Source organism: Salvia hispanica, chromosome 2 (genome assembly GCF_029641045.1).
Source record: "Salvia hispanica isolate PSC_SH4W2 chromosome 2, Shi_PSC_v1, whole genome shotgun sequence".
Taxonomy (NCBI): Eukaryota; Viridiplantae; Streptophyta; class Magnoliopsida; order Lamiales; family Lamiaceae; genus Salvia; species Salvia hispanica.
The window spans coordinates 19,906,788-19,931,817 of record NC_142693.1 but is presented as its reverse complement, the minus strand read 5'-3'; the positions used below and the strand labels follow the sequence as shown (position 1 = coordinate 19,931,817).

General features: G+C 38.3%; 5 protein-coding genes across 5 annotated transcripts; all 5 read right to left on the bottom strand.

Annotated features, from left to right (window-relative positions):
- Positions 1 to 471: 471 nt before the first annotated feature.
- LOC125198014 (berberine bridge enzyme-like 18) lies at positions 472 to 2,501 on the bottom strand. Its single transcript, XM_089063457.1, has 2 exons — positions 1,936 to 2,501; positions 472 to 1,589 (listed from the first exon to the last, which is right to left on the bottom strand). The coding sequence occupies exons 1-2, from the start codon at positions 2,499 to 2,501 to the stop codon at positions 554 to 556; spliced, it is 1,602 nt and encodes a 533-aa protein (XP_088919583.1). The 3' UTR covers positions 472 to 553.
- A 613-nt stretch (positions 2,502 to 3,114) lies between these two features.
- On the bottom strand, positions 3,115 to 9,164 carry LOC125188697 (primase-helicase Twinkle, chloroplastic/mitochondrial-like). Its single transcript, XM_048085705.2, has 21 exons — positions 8,752 to 9,164; positions 8,332 to 8,474; positions 8,159 to 8,214; positions 8,007 to 8,064; positions 7,815 to 7,925; positions 7,358 to 7,441; positions 6,985 to 7,065; positions 6,758 to 6,823; positions 6,559 to 6,675; positions 5,808 to 5,855; positions 5,638 to 5,723; positions 5,489 to 5,549; positions 5,188 to 5,370; positions 4,954 to 5,085; positions 4,662 to 4,723; positions 4,436 to 4,519; positions 4,182 to 4,313; positions 3,846 to 3,942; positions 3,629 to 3,763; positions 3,476 to 3,543; positions 3,115 to 3,395 (listed from the first exon to the last, which is right to left on the bottom strand). The coding sequence occupies exons 1-21, from the start codon at positions 9,047 to 9,049 to the stop codon at positions 3,329 to 3,331; spliced, it is 2,169 nt and encodes a 722-aa protein (XP_047941662.1). The 5' UTR covers positions 9,050 to 9,164; the 3' UTR covers positions 3,115 to 3,328.
- A 496-nt stretch (positions 9,165 to 9,660) lies between these two features.
- On the bottom strand, positions 9,661 to 11,088 carry LOC125188688 (transcription factor bHLH53-like). The gene is made up of 2 exons (XM_048085693.2): positions 10,538 to 11,088; positions 9,661 to 9,997 (listed from the first exon to the last, which is right to left on the bottom strand). The coding sequence occupies exons 1-2, from the start codon at positions 11,048 to 11,050 to the stop codon at positions 9,836 to 9,838; spliced, it is 675 nt and encodes a 224-aa protein (XP_047941650.1). The 5' UTR covers positions 11,051 to 11,088; the 3' UTR covers positions 9,661 to 9,835.
- A 4,470-nt stretch (positions 11,089 to 15,558) lies between these two features.
- Positions 15,559 to 17,538, bottom strand: LOC125188680 (Leucine-rich repeat protein kinase family protein). Its single transcript, XM_048085681.2, has 2 exons — positions 16,242 to 17,538; positions 15,559 to 16,174 (listed from the first exon to the last, which is right to left on the bottom strand). The coding sequence occupies exons 1-2, from the start codon at positions 17,536 to 17,538 to the stop codon at positions 15,852 to 15,854; spliced, it is 1,620 nt and encodes a 539-aa protein (XP_047941638.1). The 3' UTR covers positions 15,559 to 15,851.
- A 4,260-nt stretch (positions 17,539 to 21,798) lies between these two features.
- LOC125202307 (putative WRKY transcription factor 14) lies at positions 21,799 to 23,464 on the bottom strand. The gene is made up of 3 exons (XM_048100685.2): positions 22,863 to 23,464; positions 22,320 to 22,460; positions 21,799 to 22,230 (listed from the first exon to the last, which is right to left on the bottom strand). Exons 1-3 carry the CDS (start codon positions 23,255 to 23,257, stop codon positions 21,819 to 21,821), a joined length of 948 nt encoding a protein of 315 aa, XP_047956642.1. The 5' UTR covers positions 23,258 to 23,464; the 3' UTR covers positions 21,799 to 21,818.
- Positions 23,465 to 25,030: the final 1,566 nt, after the last annotated feature.

Here is a 25,030-nt window from a genome sequence, read left to right as displayed (position 1 = left end):
TAATCGTTCAACATGGCATAGCAATGCCTTTGTTACCCCAGTCCGTTTCGCAAGTTCAGTGCAAATTTCAAGTCATTCGAACACAGTTGGCGTGTTCAACATTTTCAACGTCGTCGGTTGGAGCTGCATCATTGATGCTTGGGCTAGACCAACAATTTGATCTAGTCAACAATAGCTATGTAGGCTGCAATATTGACGACCCCCTTATCATACACTTCCCATAACTGTTTATAGATTCGATTTTCTTATCATATTTCATTAAGTCTCATTTTTTATTTCATAATTGTACTGTATGTGAATGATCGAAACATACGATTTTCATTAAGTCTAAAAAAATGTAGTACATATTTTGCTTTGTAGCCAATGCAGGTTTGAAAAAAAATGAAAAGTAAATCAAGCACATTAATACAAAGTTAATGAAAAATTACAAACACTAAAATTTAAATACACCTTCCATAATAAAATTAAAACAAACACATAAATGACGTCAGCAAGCATTTCGAATACCGGCGACCTTGGTGCCCCGGCCCGGGCATCACACAACATTTCTGGCCTACGCCACCAAGGGCGGTATACTTTGCTCGTTTCTAAAAAAATTCGATGGGTCGACTCTAGTCTTCACACTAACCAATTTCCTAAAATTGCTCTTAAAATACCTCTCCCCCCAAACTCTAGCCTGTTCAAAAGTAGTATTCCCTTCACCATTCCTCCCTAAATCAAGATCCCTATAATTCACATACGCACCCCTCGGGTTCCGGGTGACGTGGCGGGCCATGTAGGCGTAGAGCCCTCTGATCCAACCAAGTCTCCCTTCTGCTTCGTTCGCGAACGCCCATCCCACACCATAATGGATCATGAACACATTCCCCTTCCGATGAGGAAACGGCGTTTCCTCATCGGAATAAGCGCTCAGAGCTCCCCCGAAAGGGCTCAGCTCTAATTCAACGCCTACTCGTCCTTCTAGAAGAAACCTCCACATCTCCCTCAGACCGCTCACTGGGATCGGAGCGCTCACGAAGTCGGACTTTCCTTTGAAGTAGGAGCCGGGGCCGCCTTGCGCTGGCCGATCCGTCAACACGTCTAGGGTTTGGTTGTCGATGTTTGCGAAGAAGAGAAGGGATTCAGCCCAACTCATCTCAACGCAGTCTTGCTCGGTCAATCCGAGTTCAGGAAATTGTCCACCCATGGCCGTCAGAAGATCACTTGGTTTTCCAAGGTACAGCGACGTGAAGGAAGCAGCGACTGTGCGGTTTCCGCTCGTCGGAGAGTTGGTAGGGTTTACGAATAGCCTCATGAGGAGATTCTCGTCGACCTTGTCGGCAATGTGTTGCCATTTGTCGACGAGCTCGGTCGCATTTTCTTCCAGCGTTCTTGTCACGTTGAAGATGGTGATGGTTTCGGGGACGGTGACTAATGTAACCGTGAATTCTAGAATGATCCCAAAGCTTGTGCCTCCGCCGCCTCTGATTGCCCAGAACAGATCTTTGCCCATGGTTCGCCGGTCCAGGACCTCGCCGTCTGCGTTGATTAGTAAGGCGTCGATGATGTGGTCGGCGGCGAGGGAGTGTTTGCGCGACATCATGCTGTACCTGTTGGAATATTGCAATCAGTCAAGAGAAGAAATCTAGAGAAGATCAAGCCGATAAGGGAAAGTACAGGAAATGAAATACTATTATAGTAATGATTGTAAAAGAAAATGAGTAAAAAAAAGTTAGTCGAATGTGCGTCTATATAATATTGGTTTAATAACTAAATGTGAGTTGAAATGAGTCGGTGGATGTGAGGTTCAATTGTTGAAAATAGTAAAAGTGAATTAAATATTTATTAGCGGACTCATAGAAAATGAAAATGGGACATTTAATAACAGACAAATAGAGAATCTAGCACTAAAAATAATGTTATTTTCTTTATAGTCCAAATGTACTTTTAACGTACCCTCCGCCACTAAAGTGACCGCCGACGCCGACGGTGGGGCAGACGCCGGCAGGGAAAGCGAGGGTCCTGCTTGTGCGGGAGATTGCGTAGTAAAGCTGGCCAATGGTCGCACCGGCCTGCACCCGTGCGGTTTTCGCCTTCTCGTCGATGGTTACCGATCGGAAGTTTATCATGTCGACGATCACGAAGGGCGCCGACGCGGAGGCGTAGGAAAGGCCTTCGTAGTCGTGGCCGCCGCTCTTGACTTTGATTTGAAGGCCGAGAATCCGGGAGCAACGGATTGCTCCCTGGATGTCGGACACGCGGAGTGGGGTGACGATGAGGTCGGGCTTCTCCGGCAATGCGGAAGTTTGCCGGAGATTTTGTGAGGGTAAGAGGGAGGCGTAGGTTGCATTTTGAGGGGTGAAGATTGTGTTAGTAGATGAGTTCGAGCGTTGGAATTGATCGGTTAGGCATTCGAGGAAATTGTTGTAGGTTTGATTGTTGGAAGAAGCAGCATTTGAGAGTAAGAGGTTTGTGGAAGGTAAGAAGATGAATGTGAGAATGAGAGTAAGAGGAGAAGACATTTTGTTGGTGTTTGGTTTTGTTTGTTTGGCCTTCATATGTAGAAGATGCATGCTATATGTCCAAACTCGTGGTTGTACTAGTATTACTTAAATATACTCCACATTGTGCATTTTAAAAGTATATATGTATTGCGTGGGCAGAATATATAATTGGCTAATAAATATTTATACTAAATTTGACTATAAAGACCTAACGACGTGGATATAGTGCACGCACGTACTTCATAATTTAATAGTATTGGCTTCTTAGTCGTCTCCCCCTTTATGTGGGAATCAATATTGATTTTTTTTTTCCAAAGAAGGGAATCAATATTAATGATTCACATGCAAAAGCAAATTGAATTTGAGTGATAAACATTAAGCAGAAGTGTTCATGTCTTCATTTGAAAAATAATTATAACTTTAATTTCTACGGGAGAAAGTTTAATTTCATCAATGCCAAAAGTTTATCAAAAATTATTTCCACTCATTAGTTCTTATGAATCATTGGGTTCTTGAGCAGCTGAGCTTTAGCTTCTTGAACATATATCATTGTTCAGTACAAATTATAACTTCTTTTCAAAGTTTTGGTGATTTTATTGCACCAAATAATCCTTCTTCACAGAAAACTCCAAATATCAACAGCCTTGATTCAGCCAATAATAATCAAAATATATACAGAAATTAATGATGTCAATACTCAATCCCAAGCCTACAGCTACCTGACACAAAATTGGCTTGCAAACATGGAAACTAACGTGTATATATAACCATAACATAAATTAACAATAATACCTTCATCACCACCAATGAATATCATGCTCGTCGTTGAGCACGAACCTCAAACCTCACGGACCACGCTTGCGCTTAGAAAGCAGGCCCGTCACATCAATGTCCCCGTACTCACCGGTAACCCTGATAGGCCATTGTCACAATTATCAGAAATACAGAATCACAATAGCCGATTTTCGCCACTCAATAGAGAAGGTTTGTACCTGTTATATGACAAATAGGCGTCTCCAATGGTTCCTATAACTTTATTACGTACTTTCCGCACACAAACCTGAAATCGTAAAAACTTGCTCAATAATTGGCAACAAATGTACGATAAGTGTCGAGAGTCGTAATAACATCAGAATTGTGGATACCTGAACTAAATCCATGGGGCCAGCGTCCGGGTCCCTGTTACGATGGATAACAATTCCATTGTCGCACTTGTTTATGAAGTGTGCGCTTCCACTGATGTCGTACATGTTTGGAGGGCCTCCAATCCAATTATGCAACTAGCACGTTAAGATAAAAGGTTATTACACGAAAATTACCAGAGAACCAAGTGTCGATGAGGTTTTTTTGGCAAGGTCTAACCTGTCTTGGATGAGCAACAAACCAAACATGACATGAATGATGCTGAGCAAACCGCTTCACTTGGGTCAGCATCTGACTCACGTATTCAGTCTCGGTCCTGTTCCATATCACGAATGCATTAGAAAGCGTGCATCAGAAACGACATAAACATGTTTTTCACCGTTTCAGCAGTTCTTCAATATTTACTGATTGTCAGAAATTTTTCTTCGATATATAATCAGAGGTCATGTTAAAGCAAAGTGAAGATTATATATTAGTTGTAATGCAATTGATTTATTATGGTAATCTGGTAACATTCAAGCATGAAATCTCTGATGTGAAAACAAGATGACTTACTGATTAGGAGGGCGTTGATGATCTAGTTCATTGTATGGATCAATTACGAGCCCACTAACGCCATGGCGCAGAACGGCTATTTTCGCGAGTTCAAGAACCCAACGTATACTTGGAAGGGAATCGTTCTCACACCTGTTTCATCACCCATACGACCAAAGAAAATAACTAGTATGACCAAACGAAGTATGCATTATGTGCACTGGATAGATGTCTGAACAGTAGAGAAACATAAGCATATGACCTAACGAAGTAACCTGATTAGAGAAAATGAATCGCTGAGCCATTTCTTTCCTCGCTCCAGTTCCTCGGTGCTCATCCTCTCAACATGTTCCCCATACCTGTTTATCAGAAACAGAAACAAAGGCAACGCAGGCACGCAGAAGTGAGAATACACAATAAAGGTACTGATGTAAGATAGTATGATATGTATCCTACAAAACAAATTAACAATAGAAAAGTTTGGACAATTTAATCACATACCTAACATCGAAGAAAGGCTTTTTTATATGTTTCTCCAAAAGTTTTCTTCCATGCTCCCTAACCTGGAAACCCATGAATCATATCATAAATGAGAAGATATTTAAGGTTACATCATTACACGTATGAAGTTCAAAAGAGAAGGTATAGCTCTCTCTCTCGTGTATGTATACTTACCTTTAAATTATGAAACATCACAATTATTAACTCTTGATAAAATCTATAATTTTGTCATATATGGGGAGAATGATGCTGATAACTTTACAACAACCAAAACTTTCAAGTAAAAGGTTACCTGATTTTCCATTGAACATAGTGCAAATTTCCAGCCTACGCTATGATTGAGATTGCATAATAGAGCATCGATCCATTCACTCTTGCCTGAATTTGGAACTCCCGTAACAATTGTCAATTCCCCAGGCACAACCTGTCTCAAAGAAGGCATTTAGAAAATAAACAGAAACAGACAAGGTTGTAGACAAGCATAAACTGCCTTGTAAACTCAACTGCATTCGGTTATCATACTTACATTGTATAATTCATTGAGGGCCTTCCATCCTGTTGAAACGCCAAGCTCAAAACCAAGAGACTGGTTATAATAGTCATCAATCTCGTCAAAGTAATCCCTAAAATTAAACAGCCCTTTTATTGGATAAAGCTCTGCGTTTTCAATGACTTCCTTCAGTGCATCAGGGCCCATATACATAAGCACCTATATTCACAAGAGAAGAAAGTAAAGAGGAAGACCATGAATGCAACTATATCGTCATTTCAGAATAAACAAGAAATATTAGTTACTTGCAGAATTTTTATGTGCCAAAATTTCAAACCTCATTTGCATCTTTAAAATATTCAGTATCATTCTTTTTTGGCCATTTGATTCTCCAGCACCTGATTAACCAAAGAAACCAAGATTTCCTTAGCTTTTCAGAAGAGACCAAAAGCATGATAACACATACAAGGGATTATCTATGAATACCTTTCTCTTCCCAGGCGCCGTGCAAGTTCTTCTGCCAAGGCTTGACCAGGAGGATCACCATCAGTTGCAAGAATTATGCGAGATGCCTTGAAATCAGAACGACTAAGGTGTCATATTCTGCCACTTGCATGCATAATTAAGAAAAATAACTAAGTGATGGCATAATGAACCTTTTCAGTATATTCTTTGCAGTTCCATAGATATTGATACTTCGTGTCCTAGCTTCAAAGAATACGTACAACGAGATTAGGAAAGGTCGGACATCAAATTCATAAAGAGACTCTTTAACACATAATAATGCATTTACATCCACTACCATTGATCTAAACGTATTACAGAGAGCACCTGAGGAAAGAAGTAACTACCTGGAGGGCTGCATACATACCAGAAGGTGCAAATCACAGATGGTATGAAAAAAGGGGCTAGCCTACCCATTACACTTAGCAACAAATTGACACCCCTCATATGCAGCACAGAATTTGGATGCAAAGGACACCAAAACTTTCAGTAATCAAGTTAGAGATCACTCAAAAAGTTCACTGTATTTGCATCCAAACAAGGATGATGAATTTGTAGATCAAAATAGCACATCCATTACTGATCATTTGGAATGAAATCTATCCATTTCAAACCCCTGAAACAAATGTAACGTAGGGAAGATATAGAAAATATTAAGGGTCAAAAACTTTGTTGACATTATTGATGATAAAATCATAAAACACATGGTTGGATCACAAATTTGGCCAGTAGAGATGTATAAGCTGTCAAAGCAAAACAGACATTCGAAATGGAGTTCGCATTAATATACTAATATTAAAACGCCAAACAAAAAGTTGAATCTTCAGATCTTCAAATGATAGAAAACAGAGGAAAAAGATGTAACCAAATGGCAGTCTTCAAAAATAATATAGAAAAGAATACCTTTTCTTCTGTGGGCAATTCCTTTGCCGAAACTTTTGGAGGCGCTCCATCAGGAACACTCACACAATTCTTGAAGCCCGCTTCTTCCATAGCAAGCTTGTCCATTTCACCCTCAACCTTATATCAGATCACAAAAAATATTAGTTCTCAGCTAGTTACCCTTAACTGAATATACCCAGTAGAAAAGTAGAGTAATTACAATAATGACGTCACTTGCTTCCTTTATATCATCGAGTCCATAAAATACTTTTTCAGTATTTGCTTCCTGTATCAATAAAAGAACTTTATAAGATGACATTGTTGAAACATACGTCACCCAATTATAAATCAAGAAATTGATAACAATGATGGGCACCAAATTTCGTTTTTAAGTCAGAAGATCAATGAGGAATAAACCATAAACCAAGAACCCATGATAAAACATACCTGCCAAAACTTTTTGGTAATATCACGATACTTGCAGCTTACAAGTTCTCCATTTCTTTGGTAAGTGAAAGCAATAGCAATCTACCCAAAATAATTATCAGAAGTTAGTCAAGAAATTCCTACAAAATAAGTTTTAACAGTATGATAATAATATGATTATTAAAGTCTTAGATGCAAATAGTCCTCATGGAGGCCCAATAAGACATTCCTGTCATGGGCCAAGCACTTCAAACTTCGAGGATGGATTATAACATAGTTTGAGTTACCCTTAATGTCTGAACAATATTTTTTAAATCATCAAGATGATTTCCTGATCATGTTTATTACCATATAACATTGCAGCATTCTCAAAACAAAAATATGATTCTTGCACCTGATCTCCCGTCCTTTTCTGCATAACAGCATTTCTCCGTAGGGTTTCTCCAGAGATCATGCGCTCAGCAAAATATGCAAGTAGCTGGAATAACAAATTCAACTCACATAATGCATCAGATTGTTAATAAACTAGTATTTCTATTGTAGTGGAGGCTAAATAATTAGTTCAATAGTGACAAAATTATACACACAAAAGGGGAGTAGCAAACACAAATAAAAAATAATCACATATAATAGCAGCCTATAAAGTAACTGAAAGGCAATAAGGCACTGAACAGACACACAAAAATTCCCTTGCAGATCGAAGATCTTCTTTACTTGACAGCAATCATAGAATACTTGAAAAAAATCCAGACTCATAGTAAAAGTATGGTCGACAACAGGTAATTTCTCAAGTTGACATTGAGCAGGAGAGTACAAAGACGTTAATGGTGCTATTAAGTAACAATAATTACCTCACTACACAAAGGCTCCAGTCCTAAACTCTCCTCTGTGATTGTTCTTTTTGGTTGCTTTATTTTGTTTTTACTCATTGCTGAATAAGTTGAGTTTACACCTGCAAAGGCCTGGGAGCACACGGGCAAGAGCATGAGCAAATGAGAAAGAATAAGCAGGTGCGCTTATCTTGGCTTAGTTGAAAAGCTTACACGGGTAGCACCCTTCCACCCACATTTAGCACGAAAGCAGGTCCACACTGCTGCACCGCTGAGACATACAGCAAGATATCAGTAAGAAGCTATTGAAACTAAAACAAGAAGACCAAATGATATGGGTAACAGTTTATGAAAGCTGGAATTACCCATCTTCAGTGACATGAAGCGAAAGGCTTTTCTCATTTTTCTCCCCGCCTTTACACTGCAAAATGCATCAAATCAAAATAAAGGAAATGCAACTGACTCCTACAGCATCTCATTCCAGTAAAAAAAACAGAGAAAAAATATGAGAAACATAGAGACATCAAAAATCACATACACTGGGACAAACTAGACCATTGTATTGGCCCGGCTTGCACGAACTGCCATCAATTCCAATTTCCTGCAACTTCTGCTTTAACATCACCAGCTTCTTTTCATCAACAAATTGCTTCTCCAGAGTCTCAACATTGACATCAGAAACTACACAAATCAAAGCAAAACAGCATTTAAAACGCATTGCAGATAATCTGCCTAATCCACTCCTATCAAAAGTACCTCCCATTTCACCGTTAGACATTCACAAACACCTCCAATTTATTCAATTAACCAAGAAAAAAAAAGAAGCCTCATTCAATTAACCTAAAAACAAGAGCTTTATCATTAAAATAAATTCATCCAACTCCAAACCACGTGAAATTATAAATAAAATCAATTCATCCAATAAAACAAGCAATTAATTAACAGAACAAACACTCACTCGGTCTCGGAATAGGCATAGCGGAATAGGGCGTATAACTGTAGCGATTAGCCCTCTGGTAATTCAGCTGCAATTGCTTCGGAATAGCAAAAAGCCTCGAGCATTTCCGACTGTGTGAGTCATAAAGAAGTGTTCTCGGCGAAGAATTAGAAGAATCATGGAGCGAATGTAAGCAGGCGTAAGTAGCCGGAGCAGCCGGCGATTTTTGAAGCAGAAAATTTTTGGAACCCATGGCAATAATTCTGCTACTCTTCGAGGAAGGACTGAGCAAAATTTTACGAGGCGGTAGAAAAAGCATAGTTTCTCTCTCTAGAATCGTCGCTAGCAAGAGAGAGAAGAGGGGTTTTCAGCTGCCATGGAAGGCGGGAGGGAAGCAGTGAAGGGTTTAAGGAGAAGAAGCTATTTTCCGAATTTTTATTAATTTATTTATTGTATTATCCTTAAATTCCTATTTCCCACGAAAAATAAAGACGAAATCAAATATTTTTCGCTGCTTGTTTCTTTTGAGATTTAAGTATTTAGGTAATGCGTAAAATGTGGAAATTAAAAAAAAAATCATCATTGTTATACACTATAGTATTTGAATTATCTAAAATAAATTTCATCATCGAATTGTTTCGTCTAATATTATTAACTAGCGAATTTCACTATTTATGTTTTTTCTAAATATTATTTTAATCAACGACGTTATTTGTTATAGGAATGATTATGTGAATTGTAAAAAATTTTAAAATTTAAATGAGTATGAAAATATACACATACTTTCAGTAATCTGCAAATCCAAACGCTAACATAAATTGATCATAAATGGTGCATTCCTTTTTATTGCGGTTACAAGAATTAATGCTGATTATATATCAATAATGTTAGACTTACACTAGGAAAAAAATTACAACATTTTTTCCTAAGTAAAGAGCCTAACCTAACTGGTAAGGAATTAAACAAAAAAACCATAAGTTGTTGTTTGACTTAAAACAAAACATTAGAAATCAAGATTAGCCTAAACTAAATCAGAACTAAACTATCTTATTCTCTTCCAAAATCGAGATTATCTAAAACTAATCAGAACCGTTGAAAATTGAGATCAATTATCCATTTCCAGAAAGTGTGGATTGGATTTGAGTAGTTGATGTTGTTCCACCAGCTTCTGTGGAACCAGGCAATGCTCAGTTGAGTAAAGCTTTTCCTGAATCAGTGGAGATTCTAGAAGATTCTGGAACTCTTCTTCACCTTCCCATGGAGATTCCTCTTTGACCTTCTAGAAAATTGGATGATGTTAATAGAAGATTTAGACAAGGAATATTCTTCAGTCTAAGAATCAAGAAAAATGGGCCAATATGTGTTTCGTTTTACTTTTAAGTTCGTCCTAATAAAATTGACTTGCTACTAAAAGAATCTTTTTTAAGCATAAAAAGAAATTGCTCACAACACAATTTTTACAAGAAATACTTATTCTTTAAAATCTAGGAATTCAAGAAAATAATTAGTACTATTTCCAATTAAAATTGGCTTGTTATACAAAGAGTACATTTTTTAAGCATAAAAATGTGTTCAAAACACAATTTTTAATAGAAGATTTAGACAATGAAGATTATTCACAATCTAAGAATTCAAGAAATTATTAATTCAACACATGTGTGTTCGTTTTTCTTTTCAAACCGTCCTATTAAAATTTACGACTCCTTATTAAAAGAATTTTTTTTAAGCATAACTAACTACAAGATTTTCAAATAGCGTCTACAAGTAACGGGCTATCTTGACCGAAACGAAGAAAGTATCAAAGTACCTCCCGATGGAGAGAGCCAGCGAACCCGAGGAGGGCAACCTGCGCCTGCAAGAATTTGATGTATTTGTAGGCCGACTGCAGCATCTCCGCCGTGTTCATCTTCATCCCTCCGGGAACCAGCTTCCCGAGCTCCTGCGTCTTCACCGTGATCCTCCTCCTCCTCTCCCTCGCCGCGATGCTCTGCGCCGACAAACTCCTGCCGCCCCTCTCCCCTTTCACCCTCCCGCCGAAATCCCCCGCCGGAAATTCCGCCGGCGCCGGAATCACACATTCCGGCGGCTGATAATCGAAAAATTGCAGAGAATCGCAAAACTTGTGGCGTTTGGGGAGAGGGAAAAATGGCGGAGGTTGCGTTGTTGCGTGATCGAAGTCGGAGAGGAGGAGAGAGTTGCAGAAGGAGGAGTCGTTGGGGTCCACCAAATAGTCGTCGGGGTTGAAGGAGAGAGATTGGAGGCCGGGATCATCAATGGCGGCGGAGAACTCCGGCCAGTTTGGGTAGTAGCTCAGCGCCATTGATGATCGACGGTAGAAAATTATGGAATTTAGTGTGAGTTTAAAGAAAAAGAGGATCAAATCCGTACACCTGAAAAAGGATTGTGTCTTTTAACTACCGTCAGAGTGTCAGTTATAAAACCTTAAACAAAGCAAACTAGTGTGTGTGTGTGTGAAAGAGAGAGAGAACGTGGGATGGGATGGCGGTTATGAGAGTAACTACTATCTATCCTAATAATTAGGATCATTTATTAACCGTTTTTTCCAATTATTTGTCACCGAAGCTTCAATTTAAGATACGGTTTCCGAAATTGTAGCCGGGATTACATATGTAGTATGTTTGGTTCATGAGATAACTCAATCCTAGATGGATAATCGTGGGATAATTAGTTATAACTAACTTCTATAAAGGGTGTTCGGTTTGCAAGATTATATCCGAGATTAAATTTGTAGTGGTTTATGAAATTCAACCCTACAGCTCAATCCTAGATGGATAATCATGGGATAATTAGTCATAACTCAATCTTATATTGTATATTAATATTATTTTATATTGTAAATCGAACACCACCTTTGTGTGCTTAAATAATTTCACAACTAAATTCTAGATTATATCTTGATATTATTTTATTTACGAAACCGAACACCACCTGTGTGTGTATTTTTTATCCAATTGAACAATAAAGCAAAATTACTGAATGGATTAGGGATAATTTTTGTTTAACACGTTTATTAGTTCCTTATATTAGTGTTTGTGTCATTTTTTTTTTTTTGTTACAAGAGAGAAAATTACTCATCTATCCGGCTTGAATCCCAATCAATCTCTCAATAACAAATTTCGTTGTGTGTATGATTGCCAACTTTTAAATGAAAACAGAAAAAGAAGAAGAATTGCTATTTACTACTACACATTTTTGTTATCTTTACATTAATACATTTACTGAGGTACTATGCCTTATCAATGGGATGGAGTCTAAATCCTTATTTTTACTTGAAAGTAATGTTTTTTAATAAAAAAATTCAACTAGCAAAGAATGTTAAGATTTTGAATGGACGATTGAATGTTGAGATTTTGACACTTCTCTTTAATTTCTATAAATGAATTTATACCACTCAACTAGAGTATAAGATTAATAAAATAATTGCGCTTTCAGATGGAGTTGGGGCTCGAGGCCGATTGATTCCATCGCTATCGCCTTACGTCATAGACAATAGTCTTTTTCATTTGATCCGATCGCACTTGTTCCAATTTTTAAATCTGTCGCTGTTTTTTCTTATAAATATATAGATAATAATCTTTTATTAGGACTTTGGTTTTATTTTTTAAGTGCGTATAAGCATAGGAGTAGTATTTAAGTAGAATTGAATTTATGATAAATGTACACTTTATAATCCAATTTAAAGCTTAAACGCCAAAATCGAATTTTGTCCTTATAAAATGTTATGATTACATATTTACAAAGTCTTCTTTCCAATCCCACTGCAATTAAGGGGAATTTTTCTTTATTTATATTAAGATAAATAATTATATGAGTCAGGGAAAAATCTATGAAAATTAATATTTTAAAAAAATTACTGTATTATTTAGGAGTGAATAGATTATTTGTTCAAAATTGATGAAAGTTTAATAAGTTGGTGTTTGAATTTAATTTTGGACGTTGTTGGTAAATATTCGAGAAAGATAACTACTATTGGTAAATATTTGAGAAAGATAACTACTACGGAGTATTTGAATAATATTTCATTTGAAGGACTTTCGCATTTATGATTATTAGCTTATTAGTAATTTAAATGGAAGATCGAATGTTGAGATTTTGACATGTCTCTCTAAATTTATAAACGAATTTATGCCACTTATCTGGGGTATAAGATTTATTTAATGATTGCGAATTCAGGTAGAATCGGGGCTGTTCAATTTCATCCCTTCTTCCTTACGTCATTGACAACCGTCTTTTTCATTTGATTCGATCGCACGTGTTCCATTTTTTTAGATCTCGTCGTTGTTTTTTCCTTATAAATATATAGATAATAATCTTTTATTAGGACTTTAGTTTTGTTTTTTAAGTGCATATAAGTATAGTAGTATTTCAGGAGAATTGAATTTATGATAAATGTACACTTTATTTCGTAAAATATTATGAGGGCATATTTAAAAAGTCTTCGTTCCAATCCTTAAAATTAATGCGATTCAATCTTGTAAGAATATTATAAATTATTACAATCCTATTTTAGTAGTACTCCTATTTTTGACAATGATATATGTGCATACATTCATATATTTCAGAGAATCTTCTAGATTTTAATTTATATATTGAATGATTTTGAATTTATCATATTTTTATTATACTATTAATTTATTTTAAATTGTTTTAGAGCTAGGATTTAGAAGTATTAAACCAAGGTAATCAATAATCATGAGCAATATAATGAGTGATGGTTAATTACAATATTCAATATATATTCTATATGTGAAGATAATTTTTTTAGACCATATTATTTGCATCAAATGAGTTAATTATATATATACTGCTATATAACAAAATGGGAAATTAGAAAATATAAACTGGTAAAATGCATTTAATTATGGGGATTTTAATTAATTTGTTTGATTCTCTATAATAATTACAGGTAAGTACGAAATATCTATATAAACCACCTTCCCCTCTACATCATTTCATCATTCTCAATAACATAGAGATAGTACATTCTATTCTTTTGTAGTTTCACGTATATACACACACTACTATTTTCAAATTTATAGTTAGCTCTTATGTTAGCTTATAAGCATTTGATGGTAGTAGAATTAACTTTACTATTTTGGGGCATCCACACTCCACGTACAATGGTGAGATAAGAACGATGAGACATGTCTGACTCCCTGCATAGCATCGACAACACTAATCCACTTGAAGGACCAGTCAAGTCGAGTGGCGTGCAAGGAGCCAGACATGTTAAAATCATTTTTTTTATTGTTATTATTGTTGTCTTTGTTTGGATTTGTAATTGTGTGTATGATTAGAGTACATATTTATAACTTTGAAAAATGAATACATATGTAGTGAAGGTGGATGTCAAGAGAGTTTGACGTGCCTGGCTCCCTGTATGCCACTTGGTAGCACTAATTCGATAGACGAATTTGTTGAATCGAGTGGCGTAACGGGAGTCAAGCACGTCTTGAAATGATGTCTATCAAGAGAGTAATTTGATGTGCCTAGCTCCCTGTATGCCACTTGGTAGCACTAATTCGATAGACGAATTTGGTGAATCGAGTGGCGTAACGGGAGTCAAGCACGTCTTGAAATTATGTCTGTCAAGAGAGTTATTGGATGTGCCTGGCTCCCTGTATGCCACTTGGAGCACTAATTCGATAGACGAATTTGTTGAATCGAGTGGCGTAACGGGAGACAAGCACGTCTTGAAATGATGTCTGTCAAGAGAGGTATTTGATGTGTCTGGCTCCCTGTATGCCCACTTGGTAGCACTAATTCGATAGACGAATTTGGTGAATCGCGTGGCGTAACGGGAGTCAAGCACGTCTTGAAATGATGTCTGTCAAGAGAGTGATTTGATGTGCCTGGCTCCCTGTATGCCACTTGGTAGCACTAATTCAATAGACGAATTTGGTGAATCGAGTGGCATAATGGGAGTCAAGCACGTCTTGAAATGATGTCTGTCAAGAGAGTTATTGGATGTGCCTGGCTCCCTGTATGCCACTTGGTAGCACTAATTCGATAGACGAATTTGTTGAATCGAGTGGCGTAACGGGAGTCAAGCACGTCTTGAAATGATGTCTGTCAAGAGATTAATTGGATGTGTCTGGCTCTCTGTATGCCATTTGGTAGCACTAATTCGATAGACGAATTTGTTGAATCGAGTGGCGTAACGGGAGTCAAGCACGTCTTGAAATGATGTATGTCAAGAGAGTAATTGGATGTGTCTGGCTCCCTATATGCCACTTGGTAGCACTAATTCGATAGACAAATTTGTTGAATTGAGTAGCGTAACGGGAGTCAAGCACGTCCTAAAATGATGTCTCTTTAATTTCTTAGAATTTGATCGAATGAGTGTTTTTATTTAGTTTGTACTGGAAAGACATATAGTAATATATCAAATAAATTGAAGAAACATTTTATATATAAATGAACTGAATTTTATATTTTTATTAGATTCAGTTGCTACTTTAGATAAGCAGTCATTTTTATGTTATTACTCCACAATTCAGTTCTTGAAGTTATTTTTTAAATCTTGGGCATGATTAGTATCTGTATTTCAACTTTATTCTGTAATAATTGTTTATTTGATTCATTGAAATTTGAGATTCGTGTAAATGTATGTAACAGCGTATTTATTCATTTATTGTATCTAAAAAGTTCCCTTATGAAGGAGTATAAATTAAATGGATTAATTGATTCAAAAACCCACTTTTCTTCTAAACCCTAATGTCATCCTTCTACTTACAAAACCCAATTATATTTGTTCACAAGCCATATGGTCATGTGATTAATTGTGTGAAAACAATCAGATTGGCGTCAAATTACATCTCATGTTACATAATACATATAAATCCAAACAAGTATCAAACCATGTAATCACAGATTTAGAAAATGAAATTCGTAAAGTCAAACACATAAAAGAATATCATTGTTATGTCTATAGCGGGAAAATGCATGATGGACCAAGATAGAAATGAACTCCAACCTTCGATGTTAATTAGCTGCCTCACCGCAAAATCGGCAGCACCTCCAAAGTCCAAATAATAAAGTTATCTGATGAGTATTAGAATCTATCGACACCGACCTCATCTAGATCGCTATTCAATCTACTAATGTTGTCTATGAAGAACATGCCCGTGCCCTCCTCCTCTATGTGCGTGACGAGAGATCGTCAAAAGCACTTGCCGGAATTTCTCCCAACTCGGCCGCCTCCTCCTCGACAAATCCACGCAAATCAGCCCTAATTCCACCATCTCTGCCGCCTCGACCACCATCTCAGCCGTCCTCTCCACCCTCTCATCGATCAAATCCTCAACATTTCCCGCGCAATTCACCTTCACCCATTCAACAATCCCACTCTCCCTCTCTCTCCTCCCTAAATCCCACCTATTCATTAGTATCTCAAACACCAACACCCCAAACTCACACATTCCTACAAAACAACAACAATTAGTTTTTAAAAAGTTTTAAAAAAAAGTAACAACTTTATTTAAACTCACTCTTTGCACAGCTTCGATCACCATCACTATCGTCACCGTCGTCATCATCATCATCGTCGAATTCAAATCTAGTTATAACCGGATCTCCGTTTTTCGACACCACCACATCTCCCGCCCTAAGACTATACCCAATTTGAGGGCATTCCCCACTCAAATAACGAACCGCGCCAGCGATCCCTGCGATTGCTTGTACCCTCTGCTTCCACGGCGGTACGCAATCCCTAATCCACGCCCCCAAATTCCTCCTCCTCCCGCCCCCACCGCCATCAATCCACTCCATCACCACCGCCACAAATCTCCGGCTATCGCACCACCCCAACACCCGCACAACGTTCCGGTGCCTCAGCCGCACTATCACCCCGCACCTCTCCACGAACTTCCTCCTCACCTCCCTCGCCGCCGCCTTCTCCTCCGAATAAACAACCCCAACCCCCACCACCCTCCCATCCCTCAAAACACCCCTATAAACCCTACCCAAATCCGAATCCGATTTTCCCGCCAAATCCCGCCTCAACAATCCCCCAATCGCCTCCTCCACCGCCCTCGCCTCGAATTCAAATTCCCCCCTCCCGCAATTTTCCCGCCAAAAACAGAGCCACATGAAAAACAGGACGGCGGCGACCACCGCAACCGGGAAACCGACCAGAAACGCCACCGTCCTGATCCTCAGCTCCCGGTGATCCGGAATCACGCCGGAATTCACAAAACCCGACGAATTAAAACGGCTAAAAAACTGCACCTCCGAGACCCTACACTCGGAGAAGCCATTATACGATAAATTGAGAGAAGTCAAATTCGGGAGGGACGACGAGACCTTCTCCACCGGAAACTCGCCGGAGAGGCGATTGAGGCTCAAATCAAGCGACCGGATCTGCGCGCACCCCAAAACATCTTCCGGAAAGCTTCCGATCAACGAATTGTTGGATAAATCGACGGATTGGATCGACAAGGGGCAGAATCTCCAGAAGAAATCGAAGGAGAGGTAGAGAGGGGCGAGGCGGGGGCGGGCGCGGAGGTCGATTTTAGGGAAGGATTCGACGCAATTGGGGTTGTTGGAGAGGTTGCAGAGATGGGCGGCGACGATGGTGGACTTGAAGATGAGGAGGAGGGGGGCGGAGGAGTTGCAGTAGCGGAGGGATGGGTTGCGGCGGCAGTTGTTTGTGATGGTGGCGTTGAAATCCGGCGGCGGGAGGAGGTTGTTGAGGTCTTCCACCACCGTTGCGGGGGAAGCGGTGGGGATTGGGATTGCAATTGAGATTGTGATTAGGATTTTGAAGAGGATGAGGTTTTTTGCCATGGTTGGATATTTGGAGAGTGAAAAGAGGAATTTGGATTTATTCAAATTGAATAAACGGTTAAAAGTTAGGTTTTTTGGCGGTTGGTGAAGTTGAAAACGGTAGTTAATCTCTTTTATTGTCCCTTTTTTATTTTATTTTATGGATATGATCTATTTTTTCGGTAGAATAATAAGATTAAACGATTTTTAGCATTAATGGTGAAAAACGAAAATGATCATTTTTGCATAGTTAATGAATAAATATACTATAGCAGCTAGAGTTGAAAATGATATGAATTACAACTAATTTTGTGTGCAAAAAGACTATTTAATAAAATTAACAAGATTGTAAAAAAGTGGCGGTCGCGCGAAAACCTAATGCTCACACAATTTCGTGAATTGAATGATTTCACATTATCATGCAAATTCATGTGAAAATGGAAATTGAAGAATCACGTAATTGCATGAACTGAATGATTTTGTGTGAACCTTCTGGAACTTAAATTAGAGCATCTCCAATGGTCGGCTAGCGACCGGCTAGCCGATTTTTAGCGCTGGCCGATCGGCTAGCCGAACCATTGGAAGCGGCCAGCGGGTCGGCGTGGGCTGGCCGATCGCTCGGCGCTGGCCGATGCGCTAGCCGCCATTGTGGCGGCCCGATCGGCCAGCGCCTTATTTTATTTTATTTTTTATTTTTTTTTACACCTATATAAACGCGACTTTAGTTTCATTTTCATTTGCACCACTTGTTTTAACGAGTTTTCTCTCTCTCTAACTTTCTGTACAAGAGCATCATCGAGCGATGGATCACAACAACGAGTCCAGTCCAGCGACGAGTGGATCTCAGACTCCCACGGTACCTGTGGGATCTGGATGGGGCCAAATGGGCGGGCAGATGGGCCCAGGGTTTAACGTCCCTTGGGGGCAGTTGATGGGGATGATGGCCGGTGCGCCGGGGGGGATGCAGGGGGGGAACCAGGGGGGTATGCCGTGGGGGATGCCGGGCGGGGGGCAGGGGGCCAGGGGAGCGGCGGGCAGTCAGCGCCGGGGTGGGGAGGTGTGCCCCCCCAGATGCTGGATACTCCCGTTCCAGCGAGGCGGGCCGCGCCGAAGAAGAAGACGAAGGGGAAGGCCAAGGCGGTCGGCGAGTCGTCGCAGCCCGTTGGTGACGACACCCCCGGCCGCAGGAAGTGGATGGAGGATGAGTACGCGGGGGTGGCCAGGGGGTGGTTGGAGGTGTGCGACGATCCGCTGGTTGCGAACAACCAGCGGGTCGTCAACATGTGGGCGAAGATCAGAGCTGCCTATAGGAGGCACTGCCCGTACGGGAAGGACTTCAGCGGGGAGGAGGTCCAAAAGGGGTGGGAGCGTATCAGGGCCGCGGTCGGCCATTTTTCGTCGTTGTACGCCAACGCCGTCCGTCAGCTCACTAGTGGGCAGAATGAGGAGGACGCCCGGAGGATAGCCGAGAGTCAGTTCCCCTTGGCGGGGAAGTATAAGGAGTTCAACTTCTGGGAGTGCTTTTTGTTGCTGAAGGACTCCGAGAAGTTCCGGGCGGGGTGCGACGCTGGGTGGCCGAAGAAGCAGAGGCTGAACTATTCCGGCGACTACAGCGGCAGCAGCGCCGGATCCCACGACCTCCCCCCGGATGCTGAGGAGTTTCCATCCCCTCTTTCATTTGCTGGTCGCCCTCGCCCGGTTGGACAAAAGCGGATGCAACGGGCTGCGAGGGGAGGATCCCCCCTATCGCCCCATGAGGTCCAGTCCTCCGCCCTCGCACCCCCCCCCCCCCACTCGAGTACACTCTCCATTCGCGTAACCATACGCGGGATCAGATGTACAAGGTCTTCCAAGATTGGAAGGCCGCCACTGACCCCACGGAGAAGATGTTTCTTCACTCGATACTCGAGAGCATGCGGGTTGATTTGGAAATCGCGAGGGCAAGGCTAGCGGGTTCCGACGTGGGCTCAGATACCACGGGTGGCGGCAGCGGCGGCGGCGACGGCGAGGACGGCGGCAGCGGCGACGGCGACGAGGAGTAGAGAGTGGCGGGGCTCGTGTGTGGAAGCCCTTTTTAAAAAAAAAAATCATGTACTTTTTTTTAAAATCTTTGTACTTTTTTTTAATGGAATGGATTAATTTTCCCGTATATGTGTCGTAAATTTAATTCCGTAATTTGATCGTAATTTTAATTCCGTAAATGCAATATATTTTGAATTATTTTTATTGCGGCTGGCCTAAATCTAATGTGGCAGGTGTATTTTTAGTGCTGCTGACGTGGCAGGGAGAGAGAATGGCTGACCTATTGCTGGCCTATTTAGCATTGGAGATGCTCTTACTAGGAGCATCTTGGTAAAACAATATATATTCTCGATGAAAATTAAAATTGTATTTAAAATGTTGTCTACTACTATAAAATAACTACTATAAAATTTTTGCTTCTATAGTATACATATTTTTTCTATTAGATTCACAATTAATAGTAATATGTTTATTATTATTAATGATATTTTTGTATAATTATATATTTGGGGTTATTTGATTGACAAAGATTTCAAGAAAATACTTCATACTCCCTCCCTCTGTCAACAAAAATGAAAAAAAAAATAGTACGTTTAGCCAATTACTCAACGCACACAAGTCACAACATAGTTTTTCCTTATTTAGTTATTCAAATAAAGTGAAAAGCTAATAATTTACGAATGTTGAATTACTCAGTAGATGATTAATAAGCACGACTTTTAAGTAAAATTATTGCATGGTAGTATGAAATTAATAAATCTAAGTGACCAAATTTTGTACAACTAAATTCTTGTTTATTTGACAAAAAAATAGGTTTATTTATGAATTTAATTAAAATATTAGATACATATATAGTACATGGAAAGTGCATAATATTGTGGTTATATATTTATGATTTTTTATAATTTTTTTATTTTTTTAGAATTATATAGGTAACTAGTGCATATTTTAATTCTTTTAAAAATAATAAAAAGAAAATTCAAATATAAATATAAAAGATGAAGTTAAAGGCTAATAAGTCTTTTTAACTTATCCACTTACTATATTTATAATTTTAATATATAATTAATACATCAAATTACTAATATAACTTTATTTTGGTTGTACAAAATTTAGTTTGCTAGTATGAAATACTATAGTGAGATATCCCATCAAAATAATCACACCTCAAGCACTTCGCGACCCCAATCAAACCAAATTGCAAGAACTTTAGGGCATTTTTCATTACTTTTCCATTGTATGAAACGACATGAGTTGCAGTGGGGTACAAAATCATCTCATCACCAATTAATTGATGGATGGATTTGACACCTCACTAATTGTGTAAACACTATTTGGGGAGTTATTGTTGAAAAATAGGAGTATTTAGTTAAAATAACAACCTATGTGTAAAAGATAAAATTAGAGCAAGATTTGTTTTCTAAATCTCAATTGACCCAATATTATTTTAAATACCCAAAAAAGTTCAATTTGGTGATTTGAAATTCACACAAATTTTGCAATATTATTATACATATATATATTTGGAATATACTCCATATATATTACATAGGAGTGTTATAAAGTTCCACTAACATACTATATTAATTTTAATAAACAACCAAATTTTTACAACCAAAATAAAGTTATATTAATAATTTGATATATTAATTATATGTTAAAATAATAAATATAGTTAGTTGACAAGTTAAAAAGACTTATTAGCCTTTAATCTCATTTTTTATTTTTATATTTGAATTTCTTTTCTATTGTTTTTAAAATTTAAACTAAAGTATGCACTAATTATATTTATGGTTACAAAAGAATAAAAAAATTATACACAAATCATAAATATATGATCACAATATTATGCATTTTCCATGTACTATATATGCATTCATATATTTTAATTAAATGTGTAAATAAATCTATTTTTTTTCAAATAAATTAATTTTTGATCGTACAAAATTTAGTCACCTAAATTTGTTGTATTTGGAATATTAATCAATTTATGAATCCCACTTGTAAAATTATATTGGAGTCCCATCCCACATCATAATCCTTTTATTGATCTATCCTTTCATGTCTTATATGAATGCACTTTTTTCCACTGTTCAAACCTTCTGTTCCTCACCTTTTTGTCCCATCCAAAAACTGCTCCCATTTATCCAGCACTCTCCCATTCCTCAATTATTTACAATAAATTTCACCATTCATCTAGGTTAAAAAAAAGACTAATGTAAACAAAACAAAATACAGTAAATTTTTAAAAACAAGATGTGAAAAAGAAAACATCACACTCAATCACGTATTGAATCATAGAATCCAAAGGGTTCCAAACCCTTGCTGTCAAACCCTTGCGTGAAAAGCAAGTCCAAAGAGTCGAAGAAGCTGTCTTCCGATTGGTTGGATTCCGGCAACGCCGGCTTGTAGCTCAATCCGTCGTCGAATTCCGCTTCTTCCGCTTGTTCCACCTCCGTTTTCACGGTGGCGACCTCCGTGCTGGTCTCCGCGGATTTGGGGGAGGTTTTCGCGGCGGCGGTTTTGGACGGCTGGGCTCGGGTGGAGCCGGCGAGGGCGTTTCTCTGCGTGGGCCACGGGTGGTTGTGCTCCGACGTGTATGTGATCACCAGCATGTTCGGGTCTGTTCGGCTCCGCTCCACTTGCTTCCTCGCCGAACATCCCTTCGAGCTACTACATCTGTAGTAGCCCCTAATTTTTTTTTTCAGAAAAAAAAGAAGCGCAACTCAGTTGATAATTATATAAAAAGTCAAATTAATCATATGTACACATAATGTTACCTTGGATAGGGAGAACCCTTGATCGGTTTCTGCCCGTATTTTCGCCACGCCCAAAGATCCGAGGGCACGATTTCGCCGCTTTGCCGGCTATTTGCTGGCGCCGGAGCTGGTATGCAAACCACCTTCTTTGCTTGGCTTTTTCTGATCATTTTCATTGCATGGAAATTAACAAAAATCAGATGAAATTATAAAAATAAATAAATTGCTATATGTACATCGCTAGTGAGTGATTTAGTAATATGAATCTCTTCTTTATTAAAAAGCCTAAAGTGGTGGAGAATTTGAAAGACTTGACACACAAAAAATTGTGTTTGTGAATTCATTTTTTTTTAAAAGGAAAGGTAGTTTTGAGATTCTAATTCTAAACATGTGATAGTCAGAGTTAAGAATTAATAGAAACACTTAATTAATCACAAGTCTTACCGATTTCAATGGTGTTATGCAGTTCTCATTAATTACGTAATTAATCACTCCTTAATTATGGATTAGGATATTAACAGCCATCATCGCAAGGAAAAGAATAATCGATAATTATATTCCCACCTTCTTCTAATTCCCGTATTTCGCGGTGATGAGATCTGCAGATTGCTCTCAATCAAGCAATTCAGCGGCTGTGGCAGCTTCTCCGGCGAGATCTGGAGCATCCTCGAGAAGAGATTCGGAGGTCTATTCATCTCATCGTCGAGATTAATCATTTGACCTAGATTTCCATTTCCGATTAATCCTGGCTGCGGCGGCGAGGCGGCGATTTCGTCGATCAGCGGATCTCGGAGGTGCGCGAACGGATCGCCGAATTCGTCGGTGGAGAAGGCGATCGGATTGCTCGGAAATTGCCACTCCGCCGCGGCGGCGGCGGTAGGGGTTTCAGCTGCTGGATTGGATGCGGCGGCGGTGGCTCTGATTATGTCGATTAGATCGCCTTGATTGTAATTCTCCATTCCTATTTAATGGACGGCGGCAGAGCTGCTGTATCAGTTAACTTCGATTTGATTGCATCGAATTCACAGAATTGAAGAGAATTCAGCTTTTGATCTTTTTCTGTGTTGATTTAGTGTTGCTGTTGTTGAAGAAATGAAAACCTAGTTCATAAGAGATTACGATAGAATAAAATGGTGAGAGAGAGAGGAAATCGCTGACTTGTGATTTAATTTATAAAACAAAGAGAGAGTGGGAGAGGTGTGAGCAAGTTGATGATATAATTGTTGAGACCCTGTTTGAGTATGGAGCATGAAAGGAAGTGAATAAATCCAAGATCACGGTGATCTGACTTGCCGGTGAGTTGGTTTGGGGGTCGGGAGGTCGAGCACCTTTAAATGTGATAATTAGGGTTCATTTTTACCCGTTGTACATCAAATGTATCTCATGTCATCGTTCGAAAATTAGGGTTCATTTTTACTCGCTATACGTCAAATATATCTCATGTCATCGTTCGAAAATTATATAGTGAACTCATTAGCTTGATTGTTATAGCTCCATATGCAATTAAACGTCATATTGAGCTAGTTAAACAATTTATATGTTCATATCGTTTATGCTTATTTGTAGTATTTGTTTTAGTAGTACTAATATTCTTCTAATTAGAGGGTTTTAGGATGGATTTGACTTTTGAGTATTAAATTAGTGTAAATGAAGATATAAAAAGGGCAAAGGGTCAAATAGTGCAACTATTGTTAATATAAAAATTACTCATTTTGTAGCTAAATCCTTGTCAATCTCTATCTATCTAGTTAATTACTACTATCACTGAATTGGTTGTTTTGCAGAGTGTAAAACGTTAGCACAATTATTCGATTAATTTAAAGAGTTGTGGAAAAGGCCATTTTTATAGAATATATCTATATATAGTTGTAATTGAAATATGGAGGCGGCAGGTAGCCGCAATTGTCGGAGAACCATTCAAAAAACGTTGGTAGCTAATTAAATAAACATTTCGATAATGAAATGCGATTTAAAATATATTTCATCTTCAATAAATAATTCCAGGATTTGGATTACTATATTGGAATAAATGCTATAAATAAAAAACTATTATTCATTATTTTTAATTAAGAAAAACTATTTATTTTTTGTTTCTGAAAAACATTTCGATTGACTTGTGCTTATTTCAGAAAAAAACCATTGATTTTATAGGGACTTAATTAAATGTGCATTATTGTAGTGATTAATTACCTGACATTCACATTTTTAGTAGTTTTTTGCTCCCATCAATTTTCCAGAAATGTCCCACGAATTAAATTGATTTTTTTAAAATGTGTACGTATACACTTACATCATACAGCACAAATGTACACACAAACGTGTATAGTATTTATATGTGTGCGTGTAAGTGTGTGTGACAATATACAGTGTGAAGTTTATAAAAGTAGCATACCTCTTTATTTTTTGTAATTCACTTTCTCACATATAATGGTTAGATAAAAATTGAATTATATAATCCCAATTAATTAAGTATATTCGATTGTTTAGTTCTTTAATTAATGGTGAATTATTATTACATGACAAGGTCATGTGGTAGTGAAGATTTGCTACCGAGTTCTGCAACAATTTAATTTTCGGCACATGGAGTGGGGAATTTAGGAATGATGCAATTGGTGGGTAAATTGTATTTTTAATCCGTTAGTGTTAATTAAATATGAGAGTAAGTAGATTTACATCTCGTGACAATTTAAGTCCCAAGAAATTATATAATAACAATAATAAATAAAAAGTAA